At 39.4% G+C, this 17,620-nt stretch overlaps 1 protein-coding gene across 2 annotated transcripts in view; it reads right to left on the bottom strand.

Moving 5' to 3' along the window:
• The window catches only part of CCDC81 (coiled-coil domain containing 81), a 34,172-nt gene extending 17,026 nt beyond the window's left edge, over nucleotides 1–17,146 (bottom strand). The window contains exons 1-6 of one of the 2 annotated variants that reach the window (XM_045818194.1): nucleotides 17,016–17,146; nucleotides 11,254–11,315; nucleotides 9,586–9,739; nucleotides 5,204–5,460; nucleotides 2,923–3,002; nucleotides 1,214–1,332 (exon numbers count right to left, since the gene is read on the bottom strand). In XM_045818194.1, coding sequence (XP_045674150.1) covers nucleotides 1,214–1,332; nucleotides 2,923–3,002; nucleotides 5,204–5,460; nucleotides 9,586–9,739; nucleotides 11,254–11,315; nucleotides 17,016–17,094 — 751 coding nt within the window. In that variant the 5' untranslated portion in view covers nucleotides 17,095–17,146. The remainder of the gene's footprint in view (nucleotides 1–1,213; nucleotides 1,333–2,922; nucleotides 3,003–5,203; nucleotides 5,461–9,585; nucleotides 9,740–11,253; nucleotides 11,316–17,015) is intronic. The other variant, XM_045818195.1, reaches the window with a different exon arrangement.
• Between the last annotated feature and the right edge of the window lie 474 nt (nucleotides 17,147–17,620).

Raw genomic sequence — 17,620 nt, 5'->3', positions numbered from 1 at the left:
TAGTTGGAGACAAAAAAATAAGATATGAACAAAGGACATGAGAGCTTTCATTTGTGGAGATCTCACTACATGCCAACAGTGCTAAATACTTTATATGCATTGCCTAAATAACAACTCAGGACAATAATGCATAATGTTTACATACCAAACAAGTAGCGTAGCGTTTAAGGGTCTGATCTGTTCAGGGAAGAGAGGAGCTACTTCAGAATCCAGCGATGAAAGAAGTGCTCAGGGAGGAAAAGGGTCGTGAAAAGGTGCGAAGAGGTGAGTAGGACTGGGACAGACTGTAAGGAAAGGAAGGGCACTCCAGGCAAAGGAAAAAAATGAACAAAAGCATGAGGTCAGGGAAGGGGAAAGCATGTTAGAAGAACATGAATAGACAATTTTGCTCAAAGGAGTCTATAGGGAACTGATGATGGATGAGGCCAAGGAAATGAAAGCATGTGACTCTCAGGCCAAAAGTGCATATGTAACACTGTAGGCCAAGTTACAAAACCACCGTCTGCAAACCAATGTCCACTCATTGATGAGTTTTGTTTGGTCCAATCAGCCTTTCTGGCTCAAGGTCAATTAGTTATCAACATTTAAAATCAATAGATTCTAGGATCTCTGCTTCTCTTGACAAATCAGAAAAATTGATAACACTTGGCTCACATTTTCACAAATCAACAATCTGATCAAAGAAGTCTTCAACTGGTAGCCTGGCAACCCCTGCGATGGATACCTAAGACCCTTTTGAAGTGTCTTTGAAGTTCTAGTTTTTTTCACATGCTTCAACCAAGACAACGAATCACAACAGATGCGATGAAAACACAGATATGACAGTCCACTACCTTTTATTAAGCCAGATATCAAAGATGTAAGATTACCACTCTTCATTTTTCATAAAGATGATTATTTATGCTAACATGTCTCCCTATCACATTATGCCCAACCCATTTTACACATTTATGTTACCTGCCTGGACCCTGGAAGCATCTGAGTTTTGAGCCTTTTAAGCAGTGGGGAGGCAGCAAAGAGATCACAGTCTAGGAGCCTGAGAGTCATAAAGTGGTTAAGGTAAGATACAGACTCTAGGAATAGGAGATGTTTGAGAGAAGAATGTATGATTATTCATGAATCTAACTTTATTTACTTTGGGTATAAGAGTTCCTAAGCAATATGGCTAGGCTCACTGAGCAGTCGAGAGTGACAGATTACACCATTGGCATACCTCTGACACCTTCTTTGTCTGTCCCGTCTTTTAACTTGCACTTCCTTGGTTTATTCTTCCCACCTTCTTCTACAATGGTCTCCATAGGTGGTTTGTTCTCCATCTCCTTAAGCTCAATCCTAGGAATGAACCAAGGTTATTTGTCCATCTGTGCCCAAATAGGTGACTGTGAACTCTCAGTTCTGACAAGCAACCCACTTAGCTTGCTGATTCTGAAATAAGCCCAATTCTTTCAAGGGGGTGAGTGTTTTGGTTTGCTGAATACGAATCACCAACTCACTCACTCCCTTTGAGGCTAAGCCTGGGAGCTGACCAAAACCTTCCCCCTCTACACTGAGGGCTCAAAAGCAGTTCCTATATAAATTGCTTTGAAGGCCTGGACTTAAGTTTTTGATTTTAGTTTCAGTTTGAATCTGCCTGTCCTTATCAATTCTGTAACCAGATGCCATAGGGATGGTACAGTAAAATGTAGTTGTTGGGTAGCTTGAAGGCAAGGATTCATAGCCTGATAGGCAGCGTGTGACCAGAAATAACCATTACACCCCTCCTTCCTCCTTCTCCCCACTTCTCCATCCTTTCTCCAGGCAAAACTGAGAGGCTTGCAGAGGCCCAGGGGGAGAAGGGGTCTGTTTAGTCTGTGTGTGTAGTTGTAGGTTTTCTTTGGTCTCCGGTATGGAGTGTTGGGTTAACATTTGGGGGCGAGGGAGCTTCCAGTACATTCAGGGACCAAGCTTCAAATCAATAAAACACTCACAACTTTTTTGAGTATTTGAGTCCTTGTGTCCATTTCTAGGATTTCTAATTTTCCTTGACTCACTGTAATTATTTCCCTCCTGGAGTATAATCCAAAACACATTCAAGGGGACAACCAAATTTGCCTCCAAAAATATAATCATAAAATTATTTTGGATCCATTGATTTATTTTTAATGAGGAGGGAGACATGGTGCAATGGAGAGAACATGGGGACGGTCAGGAGCCAGGGCTTGCTTTCTGGCCTGGCCACTAATCAGCTGTGTGGCCATTTCATCTGCAACATGAGGGGTTTGACTAATCTCTGAGGCCTGTTCAGGCCCTCACATGGATTTTGCTGAGGAATGTGTCATACAGGCCTGCCAAGAGGAAGCTGCTCCAACCCAACAAACATAAGATGTCATAGCCTCAAAACAAAATGAGAAAATAATATTCTACGAAGCTGACTGTTATTCTCTAAACTTCCTCCACCTGAAATGCACAATAGTTAATGGCACAGAAATTAAGAACATGATTAAGAACACACAATGAGTGAGTGTTGGCCAAAATGGAAATAAAACCCAAGTCTCCTGACTCTTAGTCCAGTGTTAATATTTCACCACGTTGCTACATTTGTTAAAAAAATTAAAATTATAATTAACTTTCTACCTCTATAAAATGGATAAAATTATAATACATATATGAAATGGTTATAGTGAAGATTAAGTACAATAATATTTAGAAAGCACTTAATAGTACCTAACTTCATAGATGATAACTAGTAGTATTATTCATTATCATTATTATAATCAGTCAGCAGCAGCCACCAGTAACACCCACTCCCACTGCACCCTTGGGGTAAGGCTATTTACTAAAAAGACCATGAGCTACAAAAGGTTGAGAAACACTGCCCAATGAGATGAACAGAGCAGCAAGGATTGCTGGTACCTGGAGGAGACTGTAGACCAAAACACTGACCTTGGAAATGCAAGCACATTGTTAGTCTGCTCCTTGAAGTTCTCTGTGCTAGATAACACGGAGTCCACTGTGCCAGGCCTCTGAGGGACAGAGACAGAGAAGGATGACACCCGAGTTGTGGTCCAGGACACAGACAAATCAAAGCTACAGGGTATCTCAGAGCAAGGCCACTATGGTCATGTTTATTACTTTTATTTAGAGCTTAAAGTTTAGAGCTTAAAATCCAATGAGGCATGATCTCAGTTATCAAAATAGTCACCCTGGGCAGTCACATAACAATTGCTGCTTTTCCTCAAACCATTCCCTCTTTGGAAATTGCCTTCAGAGTTTGATACATCTTTAAGAGGATAGCCAACCTATTGAAACTATCAGGAAAATGAGCAAAATGATGAATCCACTCTTTACCCAAAGAACTCTAAAATTGGGCTTTGGATTTGAAAAGAAGGGCTTGGATCCAGGTGGACTCATGTTCAAATCCCCACACTGCTAACAGCTAGGGTCTAATAATAATAATAGGGGATAATAATAGGGTCCAATTTATAGGATTTTTATGAGATACTCTATGGAAGCGGCCAGCACATAGTAAGCACTCAAAAAATAGCAGTTATTATAATTATCATTACATTATAAAATAATCACACTATTACATTATACTAAAATGGAATAATATATAAAATTAGCTTTTGTAGACTAATGATATAACTCCCAAAAGGCTTTGAAGGGAATTCCTAGAACAAGGTTTTAAAACTGTTGTGCACAAAAGCAGCATCACTGAAATAAGCAGACAGCTTCCCAGTGGAAGTACTCTGCAGGTCAGCACTCGGGTTAAACAACAGGACATGACTGGGGGAAAAAGACAGCCACTCTCAACACTTCACAGCAGCTTCCCAAAACATGTTTTAGTGATGTTACCAAGTGCTGGGTTAACCTCAAGTCCCATGATTAAATACATTCAGTCAGTTCAAGTAGCATCTTTGCAGCCATACTTCTCACATACCTCAACATGCCTGGTCCATGAGGGTGATGCGTGCAGCCAGCTCCCCATCTGCTTTCACCTCCAACCCCAACTTTCAGAGAATGTCTCTCAGAACTAGTTCTTTTAGGAAATGCCCCTTTAAAATTACACCTTAAAGTGCAGCAGGCCAATTAAAACATCATCCTCTCTTAAACACATCTCAAAGCTACAAAGTTCTATAGAATCCCCGAAGGTTAGAGAGGGGTCAGTGCTTTGGCCTTGCCTCTGATATTGCAGGTCTTGCCTTGCATTTTTATGGAAAAGAGAGGGTTATAGCTGTGTGTGTCTCCACTTGCCACACACAGGCTTGGCATCCCTCTTACCAAGCCTGTATGAAGCCAGATTGTGGAGAAAACACTGCAGTCCCATTATGCCCAACTCCAACTCATAAATATGTGCCATGAAAGGAGCAGTTAGAGGGTAGATTTTAAACCATGTCTATAGCCTTTTGTTTTATCGATTTTTTCATTTAAAAGTCGGGCTTTTGCTCTAGGGGGACACAGGATTACCTATCATTTGTGATAATCCAATTCATTCACACCAACTCTGTTAGTTCCCAAAGGTGCACAGAAAGCACACTATTCAATTATTCCTGTTGATTGGCTATTTCATTGACTCTTTAAACTGTATTTACAACTTAACATGAAGGCCACACCAGCTAATTAATGGTTAACGATGATGGGTCAATTATAAAATTTCTTCACCAACATGGCAAATTAAAAGCTTAAGGTCCATCTCCATGACTTGAATACAATTTTATTGTAGGCTTCATTAAAATAAAATAGTATAACCAGAAAAAAAGAGTGGTTAAAAACTCTGGGCTTGAACTTCAGTTTCACTGCTTCTCAGCACCCTACCTTCAGGTTTCCCAAGAGACCTTGCTGAGCTCCTGTTTTTCTCATTTGAAAGTCAGGATGATGATAAATGCTTGCTTTATTTTCATTTGAGTTTTGAGACTCAAATGAAATAATATATGTGGAATAACTTTTTAAGCTTATAAGGTACTATAAAGTGTTCACAATTATAACAGTTTCTATTACAACTTATGTTTTTCTGTTGTATTGACTCAAAACTTAGTTTAAAGTTCATTTTCCTTTCTAAACTTTTTGACCAAGAGTTACCATCTATACATAAGCACTTATTTGCACTTGGGGTAACTGCCATTTAAAATTTGTCAACCTGAATTTTCCTTAATAAAGACACACTTACAGACGATTCAGAGCTCTAATGGGGAGAGGGGTTAGGAGAAGAAAAACAGTTATTTACATTTGCTAGGGCTTTTGCCAAAGCCCCACTTCCATCCATCTTGAAAAGGAAGTCCTTCAAAAATCTCATCTTCACCCTGCTGTCTCTGATCACGAGAACTCCGATTCCTTTGAATATAAACTCCACATTTTTTTTTATGGAAATGGATCGTGACAAAAAAAGCAGCGTCTCCTTCACACATCCTTCCACTGTATCCCTGTTAAATGAACCCTCCAGGGATATCATGGCAAAATTAAGTGGAACAACTGGGATATCACCTAGAGGAGAAAAAGACAGTGAGGTAGGGGGAGAGAAGTGGGAATTACAACAAATCACATCCACTTACAAATGCTCATGTGATTCTCAATACTCAAAAATAGAATTGTCAATATGAAGCCTTTTGTTGTACCCAATGTAACTGACAACTAATTACCAATAGATATTAACCAGTACAGTTTTCCTAAAAATGTAATGTTTTTTGCTAAAAATAAGAACAATTCGTTTTCTAAACTATACTCAGTACATTTGAGTATGTTTGAGTATACTCAGTATGTTTATCTTGGATACATAGTACTGAGGTGGCCAAAAACTCTGTTACATTTTTTCCATAAAATAAAAGACACATTTTCATGTTCACTAATAACTTTATTGATTTGGATGTTTTGAGTATGTTGGCTATCTCCCATATGGTAGAATGTTGATTGTTCTCAATGTCTCGATTTGATCGCTATCAACTTCAACTGGTCTACCTCACCATGTAACATTGTCTAGCGAGAAATCTCCAGCATGAAACTTCACAAACCACTTTTGACACATTCAGTCAGTCACAGCACCTTCTCCCATACACTGCTGCACAAATCTTTTTTTGCATTTCAGTTGCATTTTTATCTTTCTGGAAATAATAAAACATAATATGCCAAAAATGTCACATATTTCTTCCATCTTTAATATTTAAATGGCTGCACAAAAATTCACCAATTTTGCCCTGGCTGACATAGCTCAGTGGATTGAGTGCAGGCTGCGAACCAAAGTGTTGCAGGTTCGATTCCCAATCAGGGTACATGCCTGGGTTGCAGGCCATGACCCCCAGCAACCGCACATTGATGTTTCTCTCTCTCTCTCTCTCTCATTCTCCCTCCTTTCCCTCTCTAAAAATAAATAATAAAATCTTTAAAAAAAAACAAAAACAAAAATACTCACCAATTTTGATGTTTCTTCAAATGCATGCTGATATGGCAGCTGTCAAAATACAATCTAACAAAATTGTTCTGAATGAAGTTAAATACAACTAAGCAGTACTAGAGCCATCTTATGGAAAAAACAAAATGAACTTTTTGGCCAACCCAGTAAGAAATGCTTCTCTTCACTAGAGGGTTTTCTGAAATTTTCAGCCCCCTTATATCTTAGGACATGCCACCACAATTTTTGTCTCTCTCTTCCAGTTATCATACGATTTTTAAATGATTATAAATATCTACAAAGTGTTTTGAAAAGATAGTCATCTTCACTAGAAGTTACCTTTCAAATGAAATTGGATCTTATCAAAGGATAACCTGCAGAAAGCTTTTCATCTCTAATGAGTCCAAAAATGCCATTGCAAAGGAATATGAGCATATCTGGCTTGAAGGAAGCAAAGGGTCTACTCAGGTATAACAGTTATAGAGCTATGCAAGGTCCACAAGTCAAAAAAGGGGTAAATAGCAAGATCAACATGGTAAGTCCAAACGGAGGCAGTACAAGATAAAGGGACAAGATCACATTCTAAACAATCATTCAGCAAGCATTAATGTCCAATATGCTGGATAATGACAATTAACAACTCTGTAAGACACACGTTTCCCTGTACTGGCCCACTGGCCCCTGCACAGCTCATGGTGATTCTATACCATCTCTCTCCATTTCATTTTTTAAAATAAATTCCTTAAAAGAGAAAGCTATATTATCTGCCTCTAGATTCTCCCCTCCCATTTACCCAATGCCTCTCTGCAATCTGCCTCCTGGCGTACTTGTCTGGGGGGCGGGCAGCGGAGGGCACTGTCATCTCATGATGAACATGCCAATGGATCCGCCATGAATCTCACTGTCATGCCCTCACTTTAACTCCTGTTAACTGTGGCCTCTCTTCTCCAGTGTCTATAGTGCCTCTCTTGATTCTCCTTTTTCTTCCCCTTGGTCTCCTTTGCTGGCTCCCTTCCTCTTCCATTCCTTATAAGATGGTGGTTTGCTTATTTTTCAGGATTTTGTCCTTTTCTTTCTCCTTTAAATTCTCTCATGGGTAAACTTATCCAAATCTTGATCTCTAGTCTCCACCCTTTTCCTGAGCTCTGGAATCATCTCTACCTAAATAACCGTATAGAAATCTCAAATTGCCCAAAAGCAAACTCATTACTATATTTGCCACCAATATCTGCCTTTCCCCTTTCATTCCCTATGGCAGTTAATGGCATGAGTTTTCATCTATTCTCCAAGAAATCTGAGTCATCCTAAATACCTTCCTTCCTCTTGCTACCCAATATTTTGGCAACCGAACCCCATCAGTTCTACATCTGAAATGTCTTGTGAGTAGGTTCCTTCATCTTCCCCGTGAGTGCCGCTGCCTTCATCAGGCTTGTACCATGTTGTACCAAACTCCTGTAATTTTAAGAGTTATCTTCCTAAATTAAAAACTGGACCAATACAGATAATCCCCTGCCCAAAATCTGTCAATGACTCCTCAAAAACTGTCAATGCCTCCTCAGTGCCTACAGGATGAATTCCAAAGCCTTTATCACACCACTTAAGGCCCCTTCCAACCATTTTTGTTTTACCTCCCTCCACTTGCCTGCACGATCATATGCCCTGGACATACAGACATCCTTGACAGCCTTCACTTTCACCTGAATCAGACTTTGGAATTGTCCATACTGTTCCTGAACTATCTCCCCTGGCTTCTCTATCAGCAAAGTCCTGTCATCCTTTAAGACCTCCTCACAGGTCATCATCCCAAACCTCCCCAAGCAGGGTTAGGCAATCCTAGCCTTTGATCCAGTTCTGATCAAAGCTGTTCTTACAGCACTTAACCATTTGGTATCATTTGCTTATATATCTATCTCCCGTGCTAGATTCTGAGTTATTCAAAGCACAGACTATGTCAGCAATGTTTGATTAGAAACCTAGTTAATTAATGATGAAGAATCATAACCCCAAAGCTGAACTGTGGATACAACTTTTTGTGAACTAATTCAGTCGTACATATTTAATTCTGAAATTTCCTCAACCTTGTGAAAAAAATTATTATAGCTCTCCACTACTTTTTTGAACTACATTACAAGATACAAGACCAAAAATAAGCTCTACTTTTAAGGCACAAATATTTTTGCCAAAAAATAGGCTTATATTTATTTCATATTATAGATTTTTGATGAATTAGGATATTTCTTCTGTCATAAAACTATAAGCAAAAATGGCTGAAAAGTCCATCAAACTCATTGTACTAATACATGTATAATGAATTCTAAGTATAGTTTGTATTTTTTTTTCAATATATAATTTTGCTGGTGGAAAGTTACCCTAAAATTTTTCAGGCAACTTAACAGAAAGTTGAGTTTCAGTATTTTTGCCTGCTGGCATTGCGGGTAGACTATCTCTCTTCATCCATGTATGAGTCTGATGCAGAAGGGAATGATAAGAAAGATCAAAACAAAAAAAGCCAGAAATAAGGGAGGAAAGCTGCCTAAAGGTGTGACACCAGGACAGGTGTCACAGAGTCCACACACTGAGGCTGGAAGGTAAGTGTCCTGTTTTTCAGGCATCATGTCTACTTGTTTACCACTGTGTCTCAGCACCTGGACCCAGGCCTGACACATAGGTGGTCCTCAGTAAATGTTAACAGAAGGAAGAGAGGAAGAAAGGAAGGAAGGGTGAGAAAGAGGGAAGGAGGGAGGAAGGAAGGAAGATTTTAGGGTGTGAGAAGAATGCAAGTTATTCATTAACTCTTTATGGAATTATTAACCTTCTAACTTTTAAATTTTAGTATTTTAGATTATACATATGATAGATAAACAGTTAGTGAAACTGACACTGACTGTAATTCTCCCAACCAGAGACACTAATTAACCTTCTCTACTTTATAACCATGTTTAATTCCTTAGGGTCTGAAATAGGAGTAAAGTCTGTACAACACTGTGATGTGGCTTTTACATAAACTTGCTTTGATGCCACATCAGGTCTTCTCAAGCCTGCCTCTTAAGCTACGGAGGTTTACAATGGCGTGCGGGAAGACTGTGTTCTGTTCCAGCCACAGCCCCTCCCTCTGCCAAAGGCACCACGTGGAAAATAAACCCCAACAGACTGAGTTTCGCCCGCTGTTCTCAATACCAGGCCAGTCGCCCTCTGGGAAAATCTTAAATGTTAAATATATTTACCAGGAGTGTGTACTTTGTTCTGTTTCAGTCCATGGAGCTGTACTAACTTCTCCGCCATGACAAATACGGGCCTCTGAAACAGAAGAAACTTGTTCCCCACCTCAAGTTTTTGTCTCATGAAAGTAAAAGTTCCAAGTCCTGGAATCTGAACCCCCTGAAAGGAAAAAATAGCAATTTACTGAAGGGATAAAGAAAAAACAATCCTTAGTACTGTTATCCAGAAAAATATGAAGAGAATTAACCTTAGCTCTTACACATTCAATAACCCTACAATGCTTTACAACCACAGCCACAGTAAGTTTAGTATAAAATGAACTATATCAATCCATGATGCTTGTCTGACATCAGATCCCTCATGTCCACATGATGCCAAGGCTGTAAGGACTAAGGAAACTTGTATGGATGCCATAACTGCTCTAAAGCTATCTCTAAGTCCTAAATTGTGGCACATTTTAAATTTTAATCATTTGCCATTAGAGGGAGAGAATTTAAAGGGTCATGAAAATCTCTGCTTTCTCATTCCTTCTTTTAAACTTTATGTCCCTTATCTAATATTAGACAACCCAGGGCCAAGGCATATGCTGCAGTGCAGTGATCTTGGCTGGTGGAAAGAAACAAATGCTTTGGCCTCTCAAACTGGGTGCCTGTCTCCTTGGAAATGTCACACATCAAGGTTTACAAACTCAACTGCCTACAGGGACCAAGAAAGGACGCAAGCAAGTGGGTGAAGGTATGCAGTCCGGGATGGTGGCAGCTAGCGAGTGCATGCCCATGGAAAGGGGAGAGCCCACTGCCAGCTGCAGCCCAGTGTCACACACAGAAATGAAAAACTAGCACTGTTAAACCTGGTTTTTGAGAAAAAAAAATCCAAAACTTTATATAAACTCTCCAAATTTTAAGTGGTCATGACTAATTCAAATGATCAAACCAGACAAAACTAGTTTGAAGGAGGAATTTAGCCTAAGGGCTGTCACATAGGGACCTCTGGGTAGGGTATAAAAGTTTCACAACCTTCCAGCTCCCTTCAAATTCCCCAAATCTCTGTCAGGAGGAAATATTCCATCCTGAGAAAAGTTTCTCTCATTTTTGGCAAGTTGAGTTTGTCCCTGTCTTCTTATATATCAATTAAAATCTATTCCCTATGAGGAGACAAAAAGTATTATCATATCCTTCTAGAGTTAAGCCAGTGCTAGCCAATCGCAGATAAACAGAATTTACCTAGTTCCTCTCCACACACACAGGCTGGTCAGCGACATATTTTGTATCACTAGAAGAGCAGAATTTACAAATATTGACAAGTCCCAAGTGTGATCATCATAAAATCATAAGACACAAAGTTAAACTGGGTGGCTCTAAAGTCTGCTGTCCTGCTCCCACCAAAATTATATGAGACTAAGGTGAAAATATTCTCTGGACTCCTACATTAAAATTAAAGTATAGTCTTGGCTGGTGTGACTCAGCAGATTGAGCCCTGGCTTGCGGACCAAAGGGTAGCCAGTCCAATTCCCAGTCAGGGCACATGCCTGGGTTATGGGCCAGGTCCCAAGTAGTGGGCACACAAGAGGCAACCACACATTGATGTTTCTCTCCCTTTCTTTTCTTCCTCCCTTCCCCTTTGTCTAAAAATAAATTAATAAAATATTTAAAAATTTAAAGTATAAATCCTACCTTGTGTACAGATAGCTGTCGTTCCACAAATTCTGATACATGCTCCCAAATAGTAGAGACTTCTGTAGTTCAAAACAAACCAAGAATAATTTACTTCAGTACCCATGTGGTAGTATCTTAGTGATAATAAATAAAAATGTAGATATTACAGAATCCCAATTAATTTATAATTAACAGAAAATAAGGGCATTCTCCAAAAGTAATTTTCCAAGTAACTAATGCTTACTCCTTTAATTTCCAAAAATGTGACTTAAATCATAATAACTATAGCCCTGGCCAGGTGCTTCAGTTGGTGGAACATCATCCTGTACACCAAAAGGTTGTGGTTCAATTCCTAGTTGAGACACATACAGGAGACAACAGATCAATGTTTTTCTCTCACATCAATGCTTCTTTCTCTCTCCTTCTCAAATCAATAAAAACATATCCTCTGGCAAGGATTAATATATATATATATATATATATATATATATATATATATATGGAATAATTACAATTAATTTTTGAAGAAAATATTTATAGAATAAAGGGAACTATCACAAATATCCCATTAAGCTATAAAATTAACCAAGCATAATCTACCCTTTTCTTAATGACCCACTCAGCAAACAACTAAGTGTCTTCTCTGTGCCATCTGATCAATGTGAACATCATTCTTATACTATTCTAGAACACAGGAATAAAGCCAAGGGCCACTAAGACATGACAGGCTGTTGTCTGTACATTAACTGTCTCCATACTTTTATTTTTGATTAGTCCTTGACTTGCCTCTTCATTCTCACTTGTTGGTGTTAGATGGCCAGCTGTCATTTTCTCTACTACCAGTTCTCTGCAGGCCCTTTACCCAGTCCTAATTCGCTGTTTCTGATCTGCTGTGTTCTTGATTTCAACAAATATACTATTATATGGCTAAAAATAATAAATTTTAATTTATATTATACTGATTATGCTGTTCCAATTGTCCCAGTTTTCCCCCTAGTATCCCCTACTCCCTCAGCCAATCCCCACACCATTGTTCATGTCCATGGGTCATGAATATGAGTTCTTTGGCTACTCCATTTCCTATACTGTACTGTACATCCCCACAGCTATTCTGTAACTACCTATGTGTACTGCTTAATCCTCTCTCCTCTTCACCCATTCCCCAAACCCACCTCCCCTCTGGCACCCATCAAAATGCTCTCCGTATCCATGATTCACTCTCTCAAACTATTTTCTTAGTTTGTTTGGTTTTATTCAATTATTGATAGGTATGTGTCTATTGCCATTTTATTGTTTATAGTTTTGATCTTCTTTTTCTTAGATAAGTCCCCTTAACATGTCATATAATAACAGTTTGCTGATGATGAACTCCTTTAGTTTTTTCATGTCTGGGAGCTCTTTCTCTGGCCTTTGGTTCTAAATAATAGCTTTGCTGAATAGTGTAATCTTGGCTATAGGTCCCTGCTTTTCATGATTTTGAATATTCCTTGCCAATCCCTTCTAGCCTGCAAAGTTTCATTTGAGAAATCTGATAAACTTATGGGGACTCCCCTGTATGTAATTAACTGCTTTTCTCTTGCCACTTTTAAGAAACTCTTTATCTTTAACCTTTGGGGTTTTAATTATGATGTGTCTTGGAATGGGCCTCTTTGCATCCATATTGTTTGGGGCTCTCTGTGCTTCCTGGACTTGCATGTCTATTTCCTTCACCAAATTACAGATATTTTCTTTCATTATTGTTTCAAATAGATTTCCAAATTCTTGTTCTTTCTCTTCTCCTTCTGGCACCACTATGATGCAAATGTTGGATCATTTGAAGTCACAGAGGCTGCTTACACTGTCCTCATTTTTTTTGTATTTTTTTCTCTTGTTGTTCTGATTGGTTGTTTTTTGTTTTCTTACATTCCATATCATTGATTTGATCCTTGACTTCATCCACACTACTGTTGATTCTCTGTAAATTGTTCTTTATTTTAATTAGTGTATCCTTCATTTCTGACTGGATCTCTTTTATGAAGAGATAAAGTCCTATTTTTAGAGCTGTGGAGTCCTATGTACGTTGAGCATCCTTATAACCAGTGTTTGAACTCTGTATCTGATAGATTGCTCATCTCCGTTTTGTTTAGCTTTTTTTCCGGAGTTTTCACCTGTTCTTTTATTGGAGCCATGTTTCTTTGTCTCCTCATTTTGGCAGCCTCCCTGTGTTTGTTTTTATGTATTAGGTAGAACTACTATGACTCCCTATCTTGGAAACATGGCCTTACGTAGTAGGTGTCCTGTAGCGTCCAGTGGCACAGCCTTCCCCATCACCCAAGCAGGGTGCTCAAAGTGCATCCTTTGGATGGGCTGAGTACACCCTTCTCTTGCAATTGAACCTTGACTGCTGTTGGCAGGCCAATGGGAGGGCTTTACTCAGGCCAGTCAGGGGCAAGACCTGGCTATGACCCCTGACCACCAATCACCGCTCTCTGTAGAGGAGCAGCTGTGCAGGGGCAGGGTGGTGGTGCTCTGATGTGGTCTGTAGCTGTCCACTGGGTAGGCAAACTCAGGTTTCCCAGGTAATGTAATCCAGGATCAGCCACTACCTGCCTGAGGCCACCCAGCATAAGCTACCAAGCAATTTGCATATGGCTGCTGCTAGTGCTGGGCCTGTGGCCACTTAGCCAGAGGTACAGGAGCTGGGAGCTCACTAAGGCTGGCTGTTACTTGTTTGAGAGGATATAGGAAGATGTCTAAAATGATCATTTTTAAAAACAGATATTTGGAAAGTGATCTTTAGGGGCTTTAGCTTTATACCGAAGCAGTGCATAGACTTTGCACTCTCTACTTTGAATGATTGAAGGAGGCCTTCTAATTCATTTTCTTGTTCTGAGTTGTGTTTACAGTGATAGAGAAATGAGTTGTTGCCAATAACTAAAGTGTTGAAGTGTGATATAAAGGTATACCCCAGGTATAACTAATATTTAGAATATAGAAAATTATGTGTATGTTGACATTTCCATTCCAAGCCTAACTGTGTGTATTAAAGATACTTTTCAGTCAGGAACTCTACACATCAAAAGAGTTTGATTTCATTCTCAGATTAAAGATCTAGAACAGTGACATTTATCAGGTTACCATTGTAGGACATAGATGACACTGGTAACAAAAGACCAGTTGTTTCCCCACTTTGAGAACTGCTTGATTTATTGCATAACTTTTTCTGATAATTTAAATCATATCTAAAGCAGGGAAATTGCAGTCTTTTAATTCCAGTACATCAGGTTTATAAATATTTTTATTCATGTGACAAGGATGGAACAAGTTAGGAAATGAGAAATAACTTTCATGGGCATCTGGGAACCACTCAGGTGAGGGAAACTCATTCACTCATCAAGAAATTGAGGACTACATGGTACAGTGAGCCAAATGTCAAGATTCTGCCCTTCACTCTGAATCACAGATACACAGTTTACACAGTTCCACTCTTCTTCCCATCCTATCATCTTCCCCACTCCTCCCTGCCCCCACAGACAAGAGAATTCTACTGCTGGGTGCTAAGAACTAAGGTCTTTCACCCAGTCCCAAGTGTACACTGAATTAAAATCATTATAACCAAAAATCTCATTAATTTATTAATAATCCAAAATCTCAGTATCCAGATTTAAATGGAGACCTTTCAAACTAAGGTCAAAACTGTTAAGTCTTTCACCTGGACTCCTGACATCCAGTTCAAATTCCAGAAAAACAATCTACACCAAAAGGAAATGATTTGATTAGGGTCAGGAGAAACTATATAGCCTGCAACCAAACCCTAGTCAAAAGACTTGAAGGAACTTAATTGGAAATTTGAGGATAGTCTTTCTTCATGTGGATGACACATTCAAGTCCACTGTGTTGCTTTTCTATAAAACTAATAGGCAACGTTATATAAGAGCAGAGTTTATTATTCTAAGCTCAAGTTTGCTATTTAGAATAGATTTGGAAATTTTATACACTGGGAGTTCTAACTTTGATTTTTCTGACATCCCAAAGGATCATAGAAGTTATCACTAAATCTCAAAACAAAAATAATTTTAATCCACTCTAAAAAGCAAATTAAATATATGCTACTCTATTATTTTAAGGAAAATGATGTTATGTTAATCAAACACTGAAATACCAAGAATCACTATTATAAGGAAACAATGTCTATATTCGGTTCTAAAGTTTGTGCACTCAAAACTATATTTTAAACACAGTACTGAGTAGCAAGAATACTGTATCTCATACATAATCATTATAGAAAAGAACTAAGTGCCCATTGTGTGAAGTATAGAATAATACATATGTGTGAAATAGATGTTAACATCAAAAATGAAAAATAAGTTTCCCAACTTTATGAAAGATCTTATAAAATTAAAATACAAACAGATCTTATAAAATAATTTGATATACAAACAGAACAAATTATTACTGAGCAATTTGAAAAATAAAATGTTCCCAGAGCATAATGCAGTGAGAAGGTCAGTGTGCTGCATGTCTGAAGACCTTCCTGCCTCCACAGTCTTCAGGAGTTTCACCCAGTGCACATCTGTGAAATGATGGGGCCTTCTGCATACTAGAATCACGTAACACAAACTTTGGTACAACATACCGAAGCAGCAGGACTTCACATAGACATGATGAAAAGTTAGCTTATGTGTTTTGCTGACATTGGGAGTTCACCCTCATCTCCTTAACAATGGGTCATTGGCAAAAGTTAATAAGTAGTAATTTGATTTCTGCTTCTGTCATTCAAGCAACAAAGCTCTTACTGAAGTCACCAGTGGTCTCCTTGTCAATAAAATCAATAGACATGTTTTTCACCTCTGACCCCTCAGTCATCTCCAATACTGGTTACCAGTTACTAAGTGTGAATTTATATTAATTTCTGTACTTGGTTAATGTGTATCTTTCCCCAGTAGATTGTAAATTCCAAGGTCTTTGCTCACCATCAATTCTCGAGTGCCCAAGAGGCACATAGACATTCTAAAAATTACTTGAGCGAATATATTATACAGAAATATATAAATATGGCAAATATTTTTTAAATCCATAAAACCATTGTCTTTGATGCTTCTTTTAGAATTATTTTAACAGGGAAAAATAGGACTGATGCAGAGGAAAGAGAAAGAAGATGCATCTACTCATTTATTTGTCTCCCCGAAGGCTTTAGGGGAGGTAAAAGCCCCGGCAACATCTCTAGGTTACCATGGCTGGATAGTAACAGCAGCTTCCGTTTCTGGAGCACCTTTCTTCCCAAGGGCTCCTGTCTCTTGTGTCTCAGTGCTCGATTTCAGTGTCATGCAGGGGTGACTCTTCTAAGAAACTATGCTTTTAACCAAACCTAGTAAGTTTTCTAAGAAAAGCTGCTAGGTCTTCCTCCAGGCACCCAGTTCTTTTTATGATCATTTCACTTTCTTAACATAACCCCAAGATATCAAGATATGAAAGTAGCTGTGTTTTTGCCTGAACTCTGAGAAGGAGCCATTTGGGGGTGGTTGTGATAAGCTAACATTTATTCAGCATTTACTTTGTGCTAGTCCTGGAGCTAAGTGCTATGTATACATTATCTTTTTTCATCAAAACCCTCAGCTGGCCCCTGCCCCTTATTAACGCAGTCAATAAAATGGGCTCCGGGCATCCAGCCTGAGCTTAATGTAATTACCAACTGGTTGACAAGGTGACATGACCACCCAAGGGGACAGAGAAAGGCCTTCCACTTCAGCCCTCAAGCAGATAGAGTTTCAGGCCCAGGGCCCCCACCTCAAGTAGCTTACCCTCCTGGCTCAGCAAGGGCAGTGTGGGCAATACATTCCTGCCCAGGTCCTGTAGGGAAGGGAGGATGGTGTCCAACATCTCCAGTCCTCAACTGGTCCTTGCTGGGTCCTCAGTGGATCTATTTTCTTCCTTCTTTATATGGAGCTCATGCAAAAGTGATTTTTCCCACCCTCCAGTCCCCTCTCTTCAGAGATCTGGATGATCCTTAAATAAGAGGATCCTTAAAAATTACCAAATATTGAAATTTTTGTTTTTTAAACGTTTGACTCTCTGTCCCTCTCCCTGCTCTGGCTCTCCCTGGCGGCTTGCACCACAGGAAACCCGAGAGCTGAAAGGCACCAGAAGCAGCCTTCGTCCAAGCACCCGCACCACTGAGAGGCCCAGTGAAAGAGTGAGCCCCAGCTAGGAGGAGACGCCGGGAGAGGAGGCCAGCGTGCCGGAGGGAGAGACGCGTTGCTAAGACGCAACAAAGGGTTGCTCCGTTGCTAGGGCCTTGGTCCCGCCCCCTAAGATGGGCCACAGGTTGTCCCTGTGATTTCGTGAGCTCAGACAACGACGTTGGTTGGGGAGTAATTTAAATGGTTTGTTTGTTTGTTTGTTTGTT

This window comes from Phyllostomus hastatus, unplaced genomic scaffold (assembly GCF_019186645.2).
Source record: "Phyllostomus hastatus isolate PE091 unplaced genomic scaffold, TTU_PhHast_1.1 phas_scaffold_317, whole genome shotgun sequence".
NCBI lineage: Eukaryota > Metazoa > Chordata > Mammalia > Chiroptera > Phyllostomidae > Phyllostomus > Phyllostomus hastatus.
Note: the sequence above shows the minus strand (reverse complement) of the source record. Positions and strands in the feature narration are given on the sequence as shown.